At 50.7% G+C, this 20298-nt stretch overlaps 2 protein-coding genes across 4 annotated transcripts in view; both read right to left on the bottom strand.

The window, feature by feature from the left end:
- The window catches only part of PTPN4 (protein tyrosine phosphatase non-receptor type 4), a 272678-nt gene extending 252699 nt beyond the window's left edge, over positions 1-19979 (bottom strand). For all 3 annotated transcript variants that reach the window (XM_081575953.1, XM_081575955.1, XM_081575954.1), the window contains exon 1: positions 19925-19979. The gene's annotated coding sequence lies outside the window, so the exon portion shown is untranslated. The remainder of the gene's footprint in view (positions 1-19924) is intronic.
- On the bottom strand, positions 16988-19979 carry TMEM177 (transmembrane protein 177). Its single transcript, XM_081575979.1, has 2 exons — positions 19925-19979; positions 16988-18239 (listed from the first exon to the last, which is right to left on the bottom strand). Exon 2 carries the CDS (start codon positions 18216-18218, stop codon positions 17283-17285), a length of 936 nt encoding a protein of 311 aa, XP_081432105.1. The 5' UTR covers positions 18219-18239; positions 19925-19979; the 3' UTR covers positions 16988-17282.
- Positions 19980-20298: the final 319 nt, after the last annotated feature.

Below are 20298 nucleotides of genomic sequence, written 5' to 3'. Positions count from 1 at the left end.
ATGATTGGGCTCAGAGAGAATTGCACCCTCATGGTAGTTTGAATCACTTATATGCAGCATTTCTTCTGGGTTTCCTTTGGCCAATCACTTTTATTTGCCTGGTTCTGAATCAGTATTTGGTTTATCTCAGGATCCTCCCATGCGTGTGTGCACATCTCTGTCAAGATGGATTTCACTGAAGAGGCCTATGGGTAGTTGACATCACTTACTATGGGGTGGCGCCCCCTCCCTTTTTGACCTCCAAGAAACTTTCTGGTTGGAACGGTTTCCTTGACTTCAAAAATGAGAAATATGTGGTTTCATATCTTTTATCTAGGTCGGGCCCAGGTAAAAAAAATCAAGAGAAAATCCTCTCTTGATTTTCCTGGCTATTGATATTTTGGAGTTTCTGTCCACAGGGAAGGAACTCAAATTGCTTTCCTTGGGGTGGGGGTGGGGTGGGGGTGTCCATCTCCCTCCTGCATCACTTCCATGGCCTGTGTCCCCACCTCCTGAGGTCGGGTCAGCAGAAACATCGAGTCAACAGCAGCTTCTTTTCCCCACTGCTGTTCATTCAGACTTTCTAGATTCTCTCCTGCAGTGTAACAATGCTGGGTGCTTGCATATGGGGAATGAAACACACACAGAAACCAGGAGATCGCCTTTAGAGGTGCCCCCCAGGATGGCAGGGGAGAGAAGGGAACTGCAGCATGTGGCAGGGGACAGAGAGCAGTCCTAAAGAAGTGGATGCTGGGTTGTGGGGCTCCAGGCTGAGCAAAAACCCCTGGAGATGAAGACCAGGCTGGGGTTCCATAGAGCTGGGAGGCCAACGCCAGGTCAGGGGATGGAGCCAGGGCAGAGGCCCTCTGTGACCTCAGTCCCTTCAAGGCTGTGGTTCCCTGTTTTGACCTCAACCACTGTCCACCCAGCCACACACTCCCAGGACACTGTCCCCATCCAGGCTGTCCTGCTCCAGCATTTCTTCACTGCCCAACTCTGGCTAGGCCCTGTAGGATGCTCTATGGACCTGGGGATGAGGTGGTCGAGGCCTGAACCTGCCCTCAGACTCAAGGCATCTACACACATATCTTGTTTGCCAAAACAACAGTGCTGCAGTCATAGGTTTCAGGCCAGGCTGGGGTATTGTAAGAAGGTGTGGTTGCAGAGCCTGCTCCCCATTATAAACCAGGAGATGAAGCTCCCCGAGGTCCCGGGCTGGTTGAGGACTCAAAACTCGTTGCATGTGTGACCGAGGCCACCGTCCCTCTGTTATATCTCACGTGAACCCTGTAGACCCACTCTCTTCTCAGGTAAAATGTTGACTGTGTACAAGTTACTTATCACAGTGTGTGAAATTAAAAAACAATGGACGTTAAAGAAAAAATAATGGATATGAAAGTGCATCTTACAAATCTGGTCTTTTCCTCAGAGCCATGCATGCAACTGTGCCCAGGAGGTGCTCAGTAAACGTTTTTGAGTCCCATGGCCCTCAGCCCTCTCCTTGTGGGGCTTCTCCAGCCTCTCCAATTTTGCCCTGCCCCACCCCCTCACCTAGAGGCTGCCAGGTGCTCAGCCAGGTGGCCAAGAGGCAAGAAGGCCCACCCCATCCGCTCGGCGTTCACAGCCCAGTTGGGAGAGGCTGACAAGAGACCAGACGAGATGTGGTGTGAACAGCGCACGGAGTGTGCCAGGCTGCCATGGGAACAGGGGGGTCGAACTGCGAGCAGGAAAACAGCCCCTTACATCTGCGTGTTGCTTTCAGCTTTTCAGAGATGGTGTGAAGGGCGGGGGTGGGGTGGGGGACATAAAATCAAGGAATCATGTTTTCCAGGCCCATTTTGTTGGCATTCCAGGGCTGTCACCTTAGTTGAGCTTAATCTCTCTCAGTGGGGGGGTGGAAAACAAGACACAAAGACATTATCTCACACCCATATGCGAGGCATTTCTAGCAGCAGTGTCTTGCACAATCACTTCTTGATGTTTGTTTTCAGAATGGCTTTGCAGGGTCAGCTGACACCATGCTGCGGAGGGCTGAGCAGTAAGAATTTGCAGGGCTGCCTCGGGGAGCAGAAGCTTCACTCCTGGTAATGTATGTATCACCATGTGTATCACAGATGGCTAATGGGAAGTTGCCGTATAGCTCAGGGAGCTCAGCCTGGTGCTCTGTGACAACCTAGAGGGGTGGGATGGGGTGGGAGATGGGAGGGAGGTTCAAGAGGAAGGAGACGTGTGTCTACCTATGGTGGATTCATGTTGATGTATGGCAGAAACCACCACAATTCTGTAAAGCAATTGTCCTCCAATGAGAAATACATAAATTTTTTAAAACGTGAAAACCAAGTTTACTAGATAATTTTATATACAAGCTTGTTATTAATCCAACATAAGGAGTTGTTATTCCATGAACTCGCTGTAAGTATGAAACATTAAACTTGTAATTATATAGATATATATATACATGTATATATATATTTATGAAGTCTCACTCCTATGAATGAGTCCCCCACACCCCGAATGACATGAACTAAGCTGAGGGACTCTGACTCTGGCAGTTTGGCTCTGGCATGTGGTCCAGTGGCAGGAAGAAGCTAATTCGGTGGTAACAAGTAAGCCCCAAATCTGTGTTATAAAACCACCTGGGTTTATTTTTTGCTCTTGTATGTGTCCCTTTAGAGGAAGGGGGGCTGGAGACTTGGGCTGTCAGATGCTTTCTCGGGGAAGTGAGCAGGTCCCAGCACACACCTGCCTTCAAAGTGGGAGGAAGCAGGCAGGGGCAGAGCCTCGGCCACAACATTACATGACCCGTTCCAGTTCCACGAGTGCACGGAGCACAAGCCACTCCCAGCAGGGACGGGTGTGTGAGCTCACCTGGAGAAACCACCTGTGTGCACATCAGGGATGACATCTACACCAGTGACATTAGTTCACTACTTTTGTTACCACACTGCGGACAACAGCAACTGACATCAGCTGACTCCGGCTGATTAGTGTTCAGGGAGCACAGGATTGAGGTCAGAGGGGACGAGAAAGGTTCTGGACAAAGAGATTACTCATAAGCTCGGCAGGGGAACTCGCTTTTGGGGAGACTTGGTCTCAAAGCGAGACCTCAGGCCAGCATCACATCCTCAGAGGACAAAGCAGTGACTTGGTGATGGAGATGCTCCAGTTGGGGCTCCTGGGTGCCCCCCATGCTACTGCTTCAAATCTGTTCACCAAGGACATGCCAGAAGTAGTTGGGGCTCCCTGGGGTCTGCAGGAGGCTTTGCCACTTCACAAAAGGGAGCTGCTGTCTCAGCTGTGGAATACCAGGGTACTCCCTGCTTCCCAGTGAGGTTGCAGCCTCGCCAGAGGCAACAGCATAGGTCTCACCTTGGGGCTTCCAGGGGTCCCATCTTGGTCCCATCTGCAACAGTTGTGTGTCCGTGGGCAAGTTACTTAACCTCTCTGAGCTGCTGCTTCCCATGTGGACCAAGGGCATAATCCTGCTTCTCTTTAAGGGGTGTCAGCTACAAATTGGTACTTGCTGTGGGCACTGGCCCTCTACAAGAATTAAATCACGTGCTGCTGCAGTTGCTGATTTTCAATACCCCCTGAAAGAACTCAGGATGGAGAGCAGAAATGAGGCGCTCTGCGTTGGGGGAGAAGGGGACTGGCAAAATAAGTCTTCAGATAAATATTTTCAGGAACCAATTTTATGAGCTTAATTCTGGTATTTCTTCACATTCAGAAAAGCACTAACATTCTTCATGGTGATGTCTGCTCCCCATGACCAACAGAAGCCTTCTGGAAAAATATATGTGCTTCTCAGAAAGTAGTAGTTATTTAACAAATATTGGGGCAAATGAAAAATAAAATGTGCTTGATTGCATGTATTCCCCTTCCACCAAAATCACATATATATTGACCTTTCCCCCTACTTCTTTGGAGCCTTTTCTCAGAGCTATGTGAGGTGCTGTCTCCTGGGCTGTAGTCCTTGAGTGCCTGCACGCTCAGTCGCTTCAGTTGTGTCCGACTCATTGTGACCCCATGGACTGCAGCCCGCCAGGCTCCTCTGACCCCATGGACTGCAGCCCGCCAGGCTCCTCTGTCCATGGGATTTCCAAGCAAGAATACTGGAGTAGGTAGTCATGCCCTCTCCAGGGGATCTTTCTGACCTAGGGATCAAACTGGTGTCTCCTGCATTGCAGGCAGATTCTTTACTGCTGAGCCACCGGGGAAGCCTGAGCTATAGTCTTTATTTTCCCCCAAATAAAACTTAATTTGCAACTCTCACTATTTTAAGTTGACAGGGGCTTGCTTAAGAAAATAAGATAAGGAAACTGCCTGCACTGCTCCCTACATGGGAGGTGATACTGTTGAGCGGAGGGAGGTCCACCTGGGACCGAGCAGGGAAGGCCAAGGGGGTGACTCCCCACCAGGGCCTGAGGGAGTGTGGGGGCTCTGCCTGGCCCAGCCTGTGAGCATAACAGCCATCTCTACCAGCTCTGCGGAGGGACAGTCCAAGGTCAGGCAGGCAGGGGGCCACGGGCCTCGCAAGCCTCCTGCCTGGGGCCACAACCCCCCTGAAGCCTCCTCCCTGGCTCATAGGGCCTCCCGCCGGCTTTGTTGTTCAGTCACTCAGCCATGTCTGTGTCCAACTCTTTGTGATCCCATGGACTAGAGCACAGCAGGCTTCCCTGTCCTTCACCATCTCCTGGAGTTTGCTCAAACTCACACCCACTGAGTCGGTGATGCCATCCAACCATCTCACCCTCTGTCGCCCCCTCTCCTCCTGCCTCAATTTTTCCCAGCATCGGGGCCTTTTCCTGCCTGCTGCGCCTCCTCAGTTGTCTTTGGGCTTCTCACCCCTGCCCTTCCCATGGGCTGTCAGTTCTGCCTTCCCTAGGTTAATGTAACCTCTGAATAATTTGGCAAATTCCCCCTTGCTCAACTGAAGATCTCATCACAAGGCACAACAAAATCAATTCATATGTATGCAAGCATTTTCTCAGCAGCTGCCGCTGGCTTAGGCAGCAGATGGCTCCTGACACTCACTTGGCTGGCAGGGAGAGCCTCAGGGCCTGGTTCCAAAGCAGATCGAACAGGAGATAGAGACAGGAAGCTCTGGGTCTGCAGTCAGCATGACTGGGAGGAGGCGGCACCAGCAGGCCAGAGGGGTGGGGTGGGGTGGGGTGGGGTGGGGTGGGGGGCAGCCATGGCCTGATTCCCACTGGGGGTCTGAGATGCTGTGCCCCTCTGCTGCCTGGGGCGTCTGTGCATGCTTCCTCCTCCGCAGGGGCTGAGTCCAGGTCTCAAGGCTGGGACACCCTTCCTCCCCAGGGACAGCCAGTGTGCCAGTAGGCTGGTCCAGACCTGTGGACTGCTGCCCAGATGGCCTCCAGTTGCTGCTGGAAGCAATATCAGAGATGCTGGGGGCCCCTTTTGAGGTATCTTATCCAGAGGGGACAAGACTGGGGTTCAGAGGCCTTGCCACAGCAGCCTCTCCCCCATGCATCACTGAGAAATACTAGCTGAGCCAACCTTCACAGGCCAGCACCTCTGGGGTTGCCCACATGTCACAGGCCTCTCACATCACGACTTCATGGATTCAGTCAACACTTCCTGAACCCCAACAGCATCAGGTCCTGGGAATAAGAGGGTGGGGATGGCCCTGCGGCTGCACCTACGGAGGCCCCAGGCTGGAGGAGGAGTCAGATGCAGGAATGGGGCGGGGCGGGAGGAGTCTGCATGGGGCAGTACAGCAGTTCCAATTTCCATCACAACCGCCTGAGAGGTGTCTGCACAGCGTCACCGCCCCACAACCACGCTTCAGTGAATACAGGTTATCGACTTCCACAGGCTTTAATACTGTTCTAAGTGCTTTACAAATACCAACTTATTAACCCTTTAAATCACCTCCAGGAGATAGGCACTGTCATTTACAGACAGGAAGCTGAAGTACAGACAAGGTGAGTCCTGTGCCTGGGGTGGTAAGCTGCACAACCAGGATCCAGTCTGGTTCTGAGGCCAAAGTTTGCCTGCAGAGTCAGCCCCTGGCTGAGGGCCCCCAGTGGACCTCAGTCTCCCAGGACCCTGATTCCCATTTTTTTCTTCCCTCAGCACATCCACAAAGACATAAAGACTTCAGGCCGCAGGGCTGCACACAAGCAGTGGGAACCAGAAGGGACCTCCAATCAGCGTGTTTAGTTCTGAAGGGGACCAGCTAGGGCACAGAAGCTCAGCGACCCAGGAAACTGAGGGAGTCCCTCTATCGAGGAAAACGCTCAGGATTTGCATCTTTTCATTTGCGTCTTTCAGGAAGAGGCTCAGGATAATGTTAGGGAAAACTCACCGCTGATACTGATTTTAGTCCTTGGAAAACTGAGTCAGAGAGCACCAGTGTCCACAGAATTGTGCTGTATGAGAGCAAGCATGACTTCCCTGGTGGTTCAGTGGTGAAGAATCCACCTGCAATGCAGGAGACCTGGGTTGGCTCCCAGGGTCGAGAAGATGCCCTGGAGAAGGAAATGGCAACCCACTCTAGTATTCATGCCTGGAGAATCTTATGGACAGAGGAGCCTGGTGGGCTGCAGTCCATGGGGTCGCAAAGAGTCAGACACAACCAGCGACTAACACACACACAGAGAAAGCATAATCATGGCCGTTGAATTAAGTGGTCAGTGGCTCAGTGCCAAGGTATGAGACTTGGCAGGTCTTGTTTGGGGACAGCAGTAAAGTCTATCAATACAGAGGGTCTGACTGTAAAGTAATAACATCGCTTCTGTGTACGGATGCCCGGCCCTAGCGCTCCCTCAATGTGGGTTCTGACACCAGCTGAGCGCCTTCCACCACTGCAGCAGGTTGAGGACAGGTACATGGAGGTGGGTGATGGTATGAGTCTAATCCACTGATGCAGTTTACCTCTGACTTGCAGCAGGGAGCAAGGCCTTCTGCAGAACAAAGGCTCTAGGAGGCTGGGACTGGAAGAAGCCCAGAACCAGGACAGTCTGGAGTCCAGGTGGCTCCAGGCGCTGCAAAAGATAAACTTGTGTTCCCCAGCCTGTTGGAGTTCAGTGTGGCTGAGTCAGGGGTGTGAGGAGCAGGGGGTAGAGGGAGGGGCATAGCTGAGGAAGGAGTTGGCAAGATCAAGCCTGTGGGTGGAGCTACTTACCCCATTGGCTTTTGCTCTGAACAATCTGTGGGTGCTTTAAAGATCATGTTTCAGTTCTTCGTACTCATTCTGTCCCAATCTGGGAACTCTCAAGTTCCCAGTGAATCGATAGGCTTCAATCACCATCATTATCATCACCACCACCATTGCTATCATCGCCATCATAATCACCATCATCACCATTACCATCACCATCACCACCAATATCACCATCAATATCACCATCACACCACCACCACCACCACCACCATCACTAATAACAACAAAACTGCCTTTCCAAGGTGGCACAATCAGACACTGTTCTGAGAGAATGGACATGACCCTGGCAACACTTCTCTGCAGCCATCACAATGTCAAATTTTGTTGGCTGAGGCTCTGGAAGGACACTGGAGGAGAGGCTTTTGCGGGACAGGTTCTCTGAGACGGGCTCCTCCAGGGTGAGCCCCTGGTGTTGGGCTTCTGCAACTCACCTTCCCTCTGGTTGTTTTGTCACAGAGGCTGCCAGGGAGGCCCCTGCTCATGGATCACTTTCTCAGCATCTCCTCAGGTGGGTGTGCATCAAATTTTGAGGTGGGGAACCTAACATGCATGGCTTCCCTGTTACCCCAGAGGGTGGATTTCCAGGCAGTTCTGCCATGTGGCACCTAATGGAGCCACTTCTCTGCACCAGGGAGCTGTGCTGACACCTTCTGCAGCGAGACCAGGTCTCACTTGGGCAGGGGTGGTGGCTGCTCCTCATAGCTGCCTTCAAGTATTATCAGAGTTCTCCTGACTTCCTACAAGCAATTCCCTCATCACGCCAAACCCATTATGACTGTAATAATTCCTTATAGAATAACAGTTCTTCATGTTAAACTTTCCCTGTTAAATCCCTGTTAAATCAGTGTGGTTTCAGACTCCCAGATGGGCCGTGACTGACACAAAAACCACACAAATTGTCCCGTTTCTGGCTTTTGTATAAGCTAGACCCACAGCCTGTTTCATCTGGCTAACAGGGTCCAGTGGCTAAGAGCACAAACTCTAGGGCCAGACCGCCTGTGTTCAGACACCAGGTCTCGCATTGGCTGGTGGAAACCACTTCATCTCTCTATGCCTGGATCTCACCATCTGTAAAATGGGGACAACAGGACTGTTGGTGGGATTATGTGAATTAACATATGTAAAGGGTTTGGCACATCAGTGTTTATGTAAGTATTTGATATTATCAGGATTAGGTTCTTTTGACTCACATTGAGTGTTTCAGCACCAGGAGCCTGTCTTTGAGAAGGTCTCTCTGGCCACTTCCCAGCCCAGGCTGAGTTAGGCTCCCTCCCCTGTGGTTCCAAACTGATCTGGCCCTCACACCCTCACTGCACTGATGTCACCCTGTTGTCACTGCAGGTTTATTTCTGCAGATCTTGAACACGATGAGGGCAGGGCGTGTCCCCAAGGCCTCACACAGCACCTTAGTGAGGGAGGGGTAACTTAGTTAAGATGCTCTGGAAATAGACAGGATTACTTGAGTAAGAGGTGTGCTAAAGGACATGCCTGTGAGGTCAAAGGGGGCCGGAACAGAAGAACTTAGGGAGAGCCTTCAAACCACAAGGTAAGGTAGGTCTAACATGTGTGAAGGAGGTAGGGAAGGAAGGAGGTCTGGGTAGAAGGATCTCAGATCTCAGTTCAGTTCAGCCGCTCAGTGGTGTCTGACTTCTGCGACCCCATGGACTGCAACACACCAGGCCTCCCTGTCCATCACCAACTCCCAGAGTTTACTCAAACTCATGTCCATTGAGTCGGTGATGCCATCCAACCATCTCATCCTCTGTCATCCCCTTCTCCTCTCACCTTCAATCTTTCCCAGTATCAGGGTCTTTTCAAATGAGCTCTTTGCATCAGGTGGCCAAAGTACTGAAGTTTCAGCTTCAGCATCAGTCCTTCCAATGAATATTCAAGACTGATTTCCTTTAGGATTGACTGGTTGGATCTCCTTGCAGTCCAAGGGACTCTCAAGAGTCTTCTCCAACACCACAGTTCAAAAGCATCAATTCTTCTGTGCTCAGCTTTCTTTATACTCCAACTCTCACATCCATACATGACTACTGGAAAAACCATAACTTTGAGTAGATGGACCTTTGTTGTCAAAGTAATGTCTCTGCTTTTTAATATGCTGTCTAGGCTGGTCATAGCTTTTCTTCCAAGGAGCAAGCGTCTTTTAATTTCATGGCTGCAATCACCATCTGCAGTGATTTTGGAGCCCAGAAAAATAAAGTCAGCCACTGTTTCCACTGTTTCCCCATCTATTTGCCATGAAGTGATGGGACCAGATGCCATGATCTTTGTTTTCTGAATGTTGAGCTTTAAGCCAACTTTTCATGCTCCTCTTTCATCATAGGCTCTTTAGTTCTTCTTCACTTTCTGCCATAAGTATGCTGTCATCTGCATATCTGAGTTTATTGATATTTCTTCCAGCAATCTTGATTCCAGCTTGTGCTTCATCCAGCCCAGCGTTTCTCATGATGTGCTCTGCATGTAAGTTAAATAAGCAGGGTCACAATATACATCCTTGACGTACTCCTTTTCCTATTTGGAACCAGTCTGTTGTTCCATGTCCAGTTCTAACTGTTGCTTCCTGACCTGCATACAGATTTCCCAAGAGGCAGGTCAGGTGGTTGGTATTCCCATCTCTTTAAGAATTTTCCACAGTTTATTGTGATCCACACAGTCAAAGGTTTTGGCATAGTCAATAAAGCAGATGTTTTTCTGGAACTCTCATGCTTTTTGGAAGATCCAATGGATGTTGGCAATTTGATCTCTGGTTCCTCTGCCTTTTCTAAATCCAGCTTGAACATCTGGAAGTTCATGGTTCATGTACTAAAGCCTAGCTTGGAGATTTTTTAGGATTACTTTACTAGTGTGTGAAATGAGTGCAATTGTGCGGTAGTTTGAGCATTCTTTGGCATCTCAGGCCTCAGAGCTGTCCTAAGATAGATCTGCCCAGGCTTCTGGGGCATCCTTGAGCCAGTCCTTGACTGGAGGAGTCCCACAGTTCACTAGAATGGGCCTGTGTGAGTACTGCATGATGATCAATCCCTTCCTGAAGGGAGCCTACAAGAGGCCTGGCTTCAGTGAAAGCATGGTGGTGGATCTAGACAAACAACAGCTGGGACTGTCAGTCAGTTTTGCTTCCATAGCAGATCTGAGCATCATGGCTGCCACAGTAACTGACAGGCAGAAGGTAGGCCACGCCCCAAGGATACAGGCCAAAAGCAGGGATGCCAGGATCTGTCACCTTGATGCAGGGAGAGGGGGGTGGGCCCATGGACCCCTCTGAGTGAGACTGCATACACATCCATATTAATATATATATATATATATATATATAGTGGTAAGTCCTTATATATACTGAATGAATAAAGTCACTCAAAATTTCACCATTATAGAATTATTTTCTGTAATGGAATTTTGAATTTCAGAAATTTTGCAAATTTCCTTCCAGGTCTTACCATAACTACATTATTGCAATTTTCATGCATATTATACTTCATATGTTTTAAAATATTTGATATTTAGAATATTTCCTCTTGTTTCTACCATAGCTTTCATAATTATCTTTTCAGTAACTGAAAAATATTCAACAAATGGATGTACCAAAATTTCCTCACTGTTTTCCAGTATTTCCATTATCCTTATTTTCTTCTGTATTATAGGTATTGCTTGCATGTATATCTTTGGACATATAAGACTTAATTTCTGCTGGATTATAGCTCTAGGATAAACGTCTAGGTTTGAAGTTACTGGATCAAAAGATATAGTTTTGTGATTGTGTCAAATTTTGCTCCATTGCTTTCTAAAAATATTATGTTAGTTACATTATGTATATGTTATCTATTGCTGCATAAAAATTATAAAATGAAGTGGCTTAAAATAACCTACAATTACTGTCTCACTGTGTCTGTGGGTTGGTGATCCAGGCATGGTTTAGCTGTGTCCTCTGCTTCAGGGTGTCTCAGGCTGCAGTGAAGGTGTCGGCTGAGGCTGGAGTCTCCTCTGAGACCTGACTGGGGAGGGATTATCTTCCAAGTTCACATGTGCTGTCAAGACTCAGTTCCTTGCGGGCTGTGGGGCTGAGGGCCTTGGTGCTCAGCTGGCTGTGAGTCAGAGGCTGCACTTAGTTCCCTGCCATGTGGGCCTCTCCAACAAGGTAGGATGCTTCATCGAAGCATGCATCTGAGAAGATAACAGACTGCTGGTAAGACAGAAGTCACAGTCTTTTGCAATAATCACAATTGCCTTATTCTGTCGTGTTGAACCAAGAGAAGTAAGGGGAGACGATGACACAGGCCAAAAACACCAGGAGCAGGGATCACTGGGGCCATCCTGGAGGCTGCTCCAGAGGGTCACCAAGAGGACACATGGCTTCAACTTCACCACAACCTCAACCACCCAGAATGTTCTAGGATTTAGAAATTAGAAGCAACAGTTAGAACTGGACATGGAACAACAGACTGGTTCTAAATAGGAAAAGGAGTACGTCAAGGCTGTATATTGTCACCCTGCTTATTTAACTTATATGCAGAGCACATCATGAGAAACGCTGGGCTGGATGAAGCACAAGCTGTAATCAAGACTGCCGGGAGAAATATCAATAACCTCAGATATGCAGATGACATCACCCTTATGGCAGAAAGTGAAGAACTAAAGAGCTTCTTGATGAAAGTGAAAGTGGAGAGTGAAAAAGTTGGCTTAAAGCTCAACATTCAGAAAACTAAGATCATGGCATCCGGTCCCATCACTTCATGGCAGATAGATGGCGAAACAGTGGAAACAGTGACTGACTTTATTTTTCTGGGCTCCAAAATCACTGCAGATGGTGACTGCAGCCATGAAATTAAAAGACGCTTACTCATTGGAAGGAAAGTTATGACCAACCTAGAGAGCATATTAAAAAGCAGAGACATTACTTTGCCAACAAAGGTCAAGGCTATGGTTTTCCCAGTGGTCATGTGTGGATGTGAGAGTTGGAGTATAAAGAAAGCTGAGCACAGAAGAATTGATGCTTTTGAACTGTGGTCTTGGAGAAGGCTCTTGAGAGTCCCTTGGACTGCAAGGAGATCCAACCAGTCCATCCTAAAGGAGATCAGTCCTGGGTGTTCATTGGAAGGACTGATGTTGAAGCTGAAACTCCAATACTTTGGCCACCTGATGCGAAGAGCTGACTCATTGGAAAAGACCCTGATGCTGGGAAAGATTGAGGGCAGGAGGAGAAGGGGATGACAGAGGATGAGATGGCTGGATGGGATCATCGACTCGATGGACATGGGTTTGGGTGGACTCAGGGAGTTGGTGATGGACAGGGAGGCCTGGCATGCTGCGGTTCATGGGGTCGCATAGAGTCGGACTCGACTGAGCGACTGAACTGAACTGAACTGAACTGTAAGCAGGGGTAAAAGACCATCTCCTATTTTAATGACTTCTTCTCTAGTGTGGTGTTTCCCCCAGGGCCACATGGATCCTTTGCTTTCAGCTGCTGCCAATTAATTTCCCAAAAGGTGTCAAGTGAGAGCCATGTAAGGACATGCCCCCATCGGGGCTCTGAGAGCTGTGAGTGGAGCCCTGTGTGAGGCACTGTCTCTGAAGGGGTTCCAGCCTCAAGAAACTTCTGGTATTTGAACAGCAACTCTAAGACCTGAACACCCTACTACCTGTACCCCTAACATTTAGGAACCAATCTTCTCTTAAAACTTACTACAAACTGATTCACATTTTGCAAATTTTACTTTCACTGTCAGGACAATACTGTACGATGCATATTAATATCCCCATTTTACAGATAGGAAACTCAGGATCACAAGTGTGAAGTCACTTGTTCAAGGTCACTCTGACAAAGTGGTAGGAAAGAAAGTGAAAGTGTTACTCATTCATGTCCAACTCTTTGCGACCCCATGGACTGTGGCCCTCCAGGCTCCTCTGTCCATGGGATTCTCCAGACAAGAATACTAGAATGGGTTGCCATTGCCTTCTGTAGGGGATCTCCCCAACCCAGGGATCGAACCAGGGTCTCCCGCATTGCAAGGAGAGTCTATCGTCTGAGCCACCAAGGAATTGCTGCCCCCTCTTTGTTCTCTACCTCCTAAGGTCCCCTGGTCCTCAGCTGGGGCCTCCTAAGGCTCCATAACACCCCACCCCTCCTCCCTATCCCCACTGCAGCACTAAACATTACAGACAGGGTGGACCCTTTCCTTTCAGTTAGCTGGAAGGTCTCCCCTGGAAGTTCCAGAAGTTCCAAAAGCCTCAGCTCAGTGACCTTTTATTTCCTGATAAAAGAGGTGAGGCTGGAAAGTCACCTCTAAGTGACAGGGGGAGAAAGGCTATAGACACCACATAGCATGGTTTTAATCTTTTTGGGATCAACCCCTGAACTGCTCTTAGGGGCACAAAATATCACAGAATTTGGAGTCAGCTTCCCCTGAAGCCTCTGAGAAGGGGGTCCCTGGAGCCCTGAGAAGTAATCTGTGCCCTATAGGAAGTGAAGTGATGCACAGCATCCTGGTTTCCCCATCAAGTCAGCAATCAGGGCCAGGCCATGCCCTTGGAAAGCCCCAAGTTGGGAAGGAAGGACAGGGTCACGTATGATTCACAATGGCCGTGCCCAGGGCACCCAGTAAGCCATACCGTAACTACTCAGAGACCCTAAGGAGCCAAGCCTGTGTCTGTGGGAGCTTCAGAGCCTTGTTCATTTATTCCCAAATGTGGAGAGCCTCAGTCAAGAGTTGTAAATGGGACACACAACCTTGCCTGTGCAGACAGTACATTTCAGCAGAGGAGATGCTCAGGCACAGTCACTTAATTACTTAATCACAGTTGGCAGCAAAGGCTAGGAAGAGTACTAAGGTACAAAGGGTCTTCCCAGATGGCGCTAATGGTAAAGAATCCACCTGCCAATGCAGGAGATCCAGGAGACACAGGTTCCATCCCTGGGTCGGGAAGATCCCCTGGAGAAGGCAATAGCAACCTATTCCAGTATTCTTGCCTGAAAAAAATCCCATGGACAGAGGAGCCTAGAAGGCTACAGCCCATGGGGTCGTAAAGAGCTGGACACAACTGAGCAACTGACCACCACCACAGGAACACCTGCAAAGGGTTTTAAGCAGAAGAGAACCCTGTCAGACCTGCACTCTGAGAGCTGGGAGAGGTCGGGAGAATGGCAAGGAAGCCCATGTGAGGAACCATCTGGGGAGGCCAGGGCTGGAGCCACCTGGGGAGGGTGGGATGGAGCTGGAGTTGCTGGGCAGGGAGATCACCAGGCTGGGCCCTGGTTTAGCCACAAGGCAGGAGGAAGGGGTGATGGGGAGGACGGCTCAGTCCCAGGCACGTTCTCAGCCAGAGCTGCCGTGTGCCTGCCAGTACTGCAGCAGGAGAGGTCTGGATGGTAGCAGACGGCAAGGATATGCAGGATGCAGGAAGCAGGGGCTCACAAGTCAGCCCAGGCTTGGAGTGGGCCATGGGCAGCATGTGGGGCCTGAGAACAGCCCTTGAGTGGAGACAAAGTTTGCGATTTGGACTAGAAGGAGCCAAGTAAGCAGTGTCTCAGGAGGTCACCTCCCTGTCCCCATTGGCACAGGGGCTCTCCTCCCCTCCCACACAGTTGGAGTAGCAGGAATGCCTGGCCTTCTCTCAGCTCTTGCAGCACTAAAAGCAGTTGCGGGGGGGGAGTGCAGGACCATCTGTCTGCCTGGTCAAGCCTGTGTCCAATGCTGCCCAGAGACCTGGGAGAGGCACTGCTTTGCCCTCAGAACCCTGTCTGCTGGGCCCCAGGGCAGAGATTCCCAGGATTGCCCAGACTGGGGCCAGAGCGCTGAGCCCAGCTCACCCACCATCAAGGACCCAGCAGGAAGACAGGCCAGCCCTGCCTGCTCACTCCATCCATGATCTTCTGGCAGGGACACCAGCCACTCCTGAGTGGGCCTCCTGGGCTGGTTTTGTGTCCCTCCTGTGTGGGGCCTAATTATACCCTCTGCCCTGAGTTACACTGACACCAGGCCTGAATTCTTCACCTCTTCCAGGGAAAACATAATCACCAACAAAAGGAATATATGGGGACTTCTCTGGTGGTCCAGTGGCTAAGACTCCACGCTCCCAATGCAGGGGGTCTGGGTTCAATTCCTGGTCAGGGAACTAGATCCTGCATGTGCAACTAAGATCTGGTGCTGTCAGATTAAAAAAAAAAAAAAAGATACATGAATGGCCTGAAAAGATGCTCAACATCACTAATTATTAGACAAATGTGAATCAGCACTACAATATCACACCAGTCAGAATGGCCATCATTAAAAAGTACAAGTAACAAATGCCAGAGAGGATGTGGAGCAAAGGGAACCCTTCTACACTGTAGGTGCAGCTACCATGAAAAACTGTATGGGGCGTTCAGTGGTTGGACTTCACCTTCTGGTGCGGGGATGGTGAGGGTTTGATCCCAGGTTGGGGAGTTGGGATCCCACATGCCTTGTGGCTGGGAAACCAAAACAGAGTCAATGTTATAATGAACTGAATAAAGACTTTAAAGACTTTCCCAGCCTTGTGGCTGGGAAACCAAAACAGAGTCAATGTTATAATGAACTTAATAAAGACTTTAAACTGAATAAAGACTTGTTTAAAGAGAGATGAATGGATAAAAGAGGTGGTACATATATACAGTAGAATATTTCTCAGCCATAAAAAAGGATGAAATAATGCTATTTGCAGCAACATGGATGCAACTAGAGATTATCAAAGTAAATGAAGCCAGAAAGACAAACAGCAAATGATATCATCACTTATATGTGGAATCTAAGATATGACGCACATGAAGTTATCTACAAAACAGAAACAGACTCATCAGACATCGAGTACAGACTTGTAGTTGCCAAGGGGGAGGGGGTGGGACATGGATGGAGTGGGAGTTTGAGATTAGCAGATGCAAACTAGTACACAGAGAATACACAAACAAGGTCCTATTGTATAACACAGGACACTATATTCAATATCCTGTAATAAACCATAATGGAAAAGAATATGAAAAAGATACATATGTATCTATTTGTGTAACTGAGTCACTTTGCTGTACAGCAGAAAATAATACAACATTGTAAATCAACTATACTTCAATAAAATAAATTAAAACAAAACTAAACTAAAAGAATACAGGAATGACCAAGGGAATCTGGCTTACTCATCACAACTCTCCTCACCTTCCCTGCTGGGGTCCCCTGTCCAAGCACCAAAAGTGGGGGGTCTATCTACCTGAGGACTAGAGGGAAACAAGCCAGGCAAGGCTGCAGCTTCCCCTGGTCCCGAGTGGGACACCAGGCCTGGCCCATTGCCCAGTGGCACCCCTCTGCTCTCCTCACCGCCCCTTGGCCCCATTCCCATCTCCCTTCATGGTCCCTACCCTCCCTTTCCTCTCCAAGCACTCACCTGCTATGACCTGACTGCAGGGCCTCAGCTTTGCAAGCCTGCTCCTTCCTCTCCCTCGGCCAGAATTCCTAGCAGGAGGTCCTGCCAGGTTCCAGCAATACCTTCTCTCCTTCAGGCCCAGGGGCTCTCCTGGGGCCTTGCAGGGCTGTTGGGCACCCAGCCCTCTCTGAGCTGCCATCTGCACTGGATACGCCTCCCTTAAAGCCCCACGGGGAGCTCTGTCTCCCAGCTCTTGGGCCCATACGGGCTTCTTATCTTGGCCTCTCAGAACCTTTAACCTCTACTATAGGAGGAGGAGATTGGGATTTGACCACCAAACTATGCAGTGATTCCTCACCATAAAAAAGTGGCTGCATCCTGCAAACACCTCTGATGGTGAGATGCAGTCTGGCCCCTTTAGCCCCCCTGTAATCAAACAGCAAGGAAGACAGCCTTCCATTTATTTAGGCGCTGGCGCCCAGGCCCTCCTGTAATGACCTCACACAACCCCACAGGCCTGCCAGGGAGTTTACATCAGCCCCGTTTTACAGCAGAGGAACCAAGGCTCACATTCATAAAGGGACGTGTCCGAGGTGACTTAGGTCATGGGTGGTGCGCTGGGGTAGGAACTGGGCTGTTAAACCCCAAAGCCTGCAAGTCTGCTGACACTGAGCTGTGGGCTTGCCCGAGTCCACGGCGAGTGGCACCTGCCTGAGTTGGAACCGTCCGGGCCACGAGGCCCTCAGGAGCTGCCGGGGCCAAGCGCTGCCCTCCACATCTGCAGCACCAAGTCCCGGCGGGCTGTGTAGGGCAGGTGTTTGATGCGGAACCAGTGTCTGGGAACGATGTTCCCACTGGGTGTGTAGAGTTTTTCCCCCTGCTGGCCCAGCAGACTGCGAAGGGCTAGGTTGCCTGACAGAACCTTCTCGTAGAATTCCACCCCGCCCCGGGCGTAGGCTGTAGACAGGGAGGCCGTGCGGCGGTCCAGCCAGGCTTCCAGGGCATGAGTGAGAGAGTCCGTGGAGAAGGCATAGGCCACGAAGCCCGCCACTGCTGCCACCAAGTTGAAGGCGGCCCGCAAGCTCATGGGGCCTCCGTAGAGCCCCAAGGCATGCTTGGCCCCTACGCCCAGCGCCCAGGTGCTGGCCAGGCAGGCCGGGGCTGGCAGGGCCTGCAGGGCAGCTGCCCCACTCTCCAGGTACACCACCTCCTTGGCCAAGGCAAACTTCTGGGCGTCGTGAGACAGGGTCAGGGCATCTCTCAGCCGGGCGCCTGCTGGGCTCCGCCAGTCCACTCTCTGCCCGTGGACAACCACAGGCCGGTCAGTGTTGGTCACTGGTCCACCCAGGAAGCTGGCGGGGATGCCCATGATGGCCCCACCAGGGAGTCTTGGGAAGCCGGCGCTCACAGGCTGGAAGGTGAAGGTGGTAAAGGCCTCGAAGTGGTGGCCTGAGGGGATGCCAATGTCCTGCTGCACCTCCTGGAAGAGCCTCTCCAGTTCTGGGGACAGAGGTGCCGGCTGGCCCTGAGGCCAGTACTGGTACAGCCATTGGACCACAGGATCCGGGAAGAGGTGGTACGAGATCTGAGCCCCAAACAGGCCTGCACAGGAGCCCACCAACAGGCCTGTCCTGTGTCTCTGTACAAACACTGTGGCCCGCCACAGGGGACCTGCCATGAGGGCTGCCACTGCTGTAACCTGGGCCAAGAAAAAGAGAAGTAAGCCAACAACTGCTGGGGTTGGCCTGCAGACCAAACACCCCCGTGCCACATCCTCTTTAACTGATGCAATACACACAGTAGCCAAAAACTAGCCCCAGCTCTGTCTCTGTGTCACCACTTACCAAATGCGCACGTGACAATGGCCCACCAGGAGGGTGTTTGTGCTGAGTCAATAAACACACATGAAACAATCAGTGTCTGGCAAGGAGCAGACACCCCTTGGCCAAGGTGAACTTCTGGGTGTCGTGAAACAGGGGTCAGGGCATCTCTCAGCTGGGAGCTCGCTGAGCTCTGCCAGTCTGCTCGCTGCCCGTAGACAACCACGGGCCTGTCAGTGTTGGTCACTGGGCAACCCAGGAAGCTGGGGGGGATGATCATGACGGCCCCACCAGGAGTCTCGGGAAGCCGAGGAATGGCTGTAATTACAACTTTGATTCCCATGGCTAGGCACGGCCCCAAGCAACCCACCTCTCACTCCACTATTCATCCCATACTGAATATGAGCACTAATTTATACATGAAACACATCTCAGCTTATTCTGTCCTTACTATATGCCCGACACAGTTTCGAGAGCTTTACACATATTATTTAACAACTGAATCCTTACAACTCCGTGACCTTATTATATGATGTCCCTATTTTAAAGTGGTGAACACTGAGGCACAGATAGGCCTCAACTAGTAATGTGGCAGAGCTATGTGCAGAACTACGTCCCTCCAAATTCATATGGTGAAGTCTTAACCTCCAGGAGGAGGAACGTGACTGTATTTAGAGATAGGATCTTTAAAGAGGTAATGAAGTTAAAGCAAGGTCATTAGGATAGCCCCTAATGCAATCCAGAGTGGGACATTAGGACACAGACACAGAAGGACCACGAGGACGCAAGCCAGAAGGTGGCCATCTACAAGCCAGTGGGAGAGGCCTCAGAGGAAACCAGCCCTGCCAACACCTTGATCTTGGACCTCAGGCCTCCAGAATTCCAAGAAAACATATTTCTGCCACGCAGTTCTTGTCACTACAGCTCTAGCAGACAAATACAGGCCCGGTATCTGAACACAAGTGTCCACCATAAAAATTTTTCACCATAGATTGTTTTTGATGATAAATTATAAACACGCAGGAAAGTGGAAAAAATAGTATATTGTAAACTAACTTCAATCTGTCAAGTCATGGCTAACTTTGTTTCATCTCTACTCAAACGCATAATCCCCTCAGCTAGTTTATTTCCAAACACATTAGGGCCATACTATTATTTCATCCGAAAATATTTCAGTAAAATTCACAATTGTTTAACTTCGGCTGAAGCTTACTGTCTTCCTGTCTCTAAACTGTTTAATTAGCAAACAAATTGCTGCAAACAAGAAGGCAGCGTATTCCTTAAGAGTCGCGTCACTGTGCCTTTTCGCTAACGAGGCAACCAAAGCCAGGACAGGAAGGGTCCAAACGTAGGTCCCAACTCCCCCAGGACCGCTAGCACCAAGGCCGCGCGCCCCAGGGAGGCGTGGGAGGGGGTGCCGCGCAGCTCGCAGGCGGCTGGGCGAAGAAGGACCGCGGGACCCTTGCTCCACGCGGGATCCCCTGGCTACGCCCACGGCTGGAACACACCGCGAAGGGAGCCCGCTGGGATCCGCTTGTCTGCCCGCCCCATTTCGCCCACTCACCTCCTCCGCCGCCGCCGCCACCGCCGCCGCCGCCACCGCCGCCGCAGCCAGGTACGCCGAGCACGTGGGCGGGGCGGGGCCAAGCGCAAAGCACGCCGGCCGGCTCTGGGGGCGGAGACAAAGGGGCGGGACCCTAGGGGCGGGGCTGAAGTAGCAATGCACGCCAGCCGGCTTCGGGGGCGGGGCTCCGGGGGCAGAGACAAAGGGGGCGGGAAACTCGGGGGCGGAGCGTGGGGCGGGAAACTCGGGGGCGGAGCGCAGGGCGGGACCCTGGCTTCTCAGCTCGAGCCGGGTCTTCTCAACCAGTGAACGACCTAGGGCGGCTCTGGCCGCCGGCTGAGTTTCTTTCCACCAAGGCCGTCTGGGCCGTCCCT

Source organism: Giraffa tippelskirchi, chromosome 3, assembly GCF_054371585.1.
Source record: "Giraffa tippelskirchi isolate mGirTip1 chromosome 3, T2T-mGirTip1v1.2.pri, whole genome shotgun sequence".
NCBI lineage: Eukaryota > Metazoa > Chordata > Mammalia > Artiodactyla > Giraffidae > Giraffa > Giraffa tippelskirchi.
This window is presented reverse-complemented; position numbering and strand designations above follow the sequence as displayed.

Coding starts and splice junctions, on each gene's coding strand:
- TMEM177 (XM_081575979.1), bottom strand. CDS start 18,218: ATGGCAGGTCCCCTGTGGCGGGCCACAGTGTTTGTACAGAGACACAGG.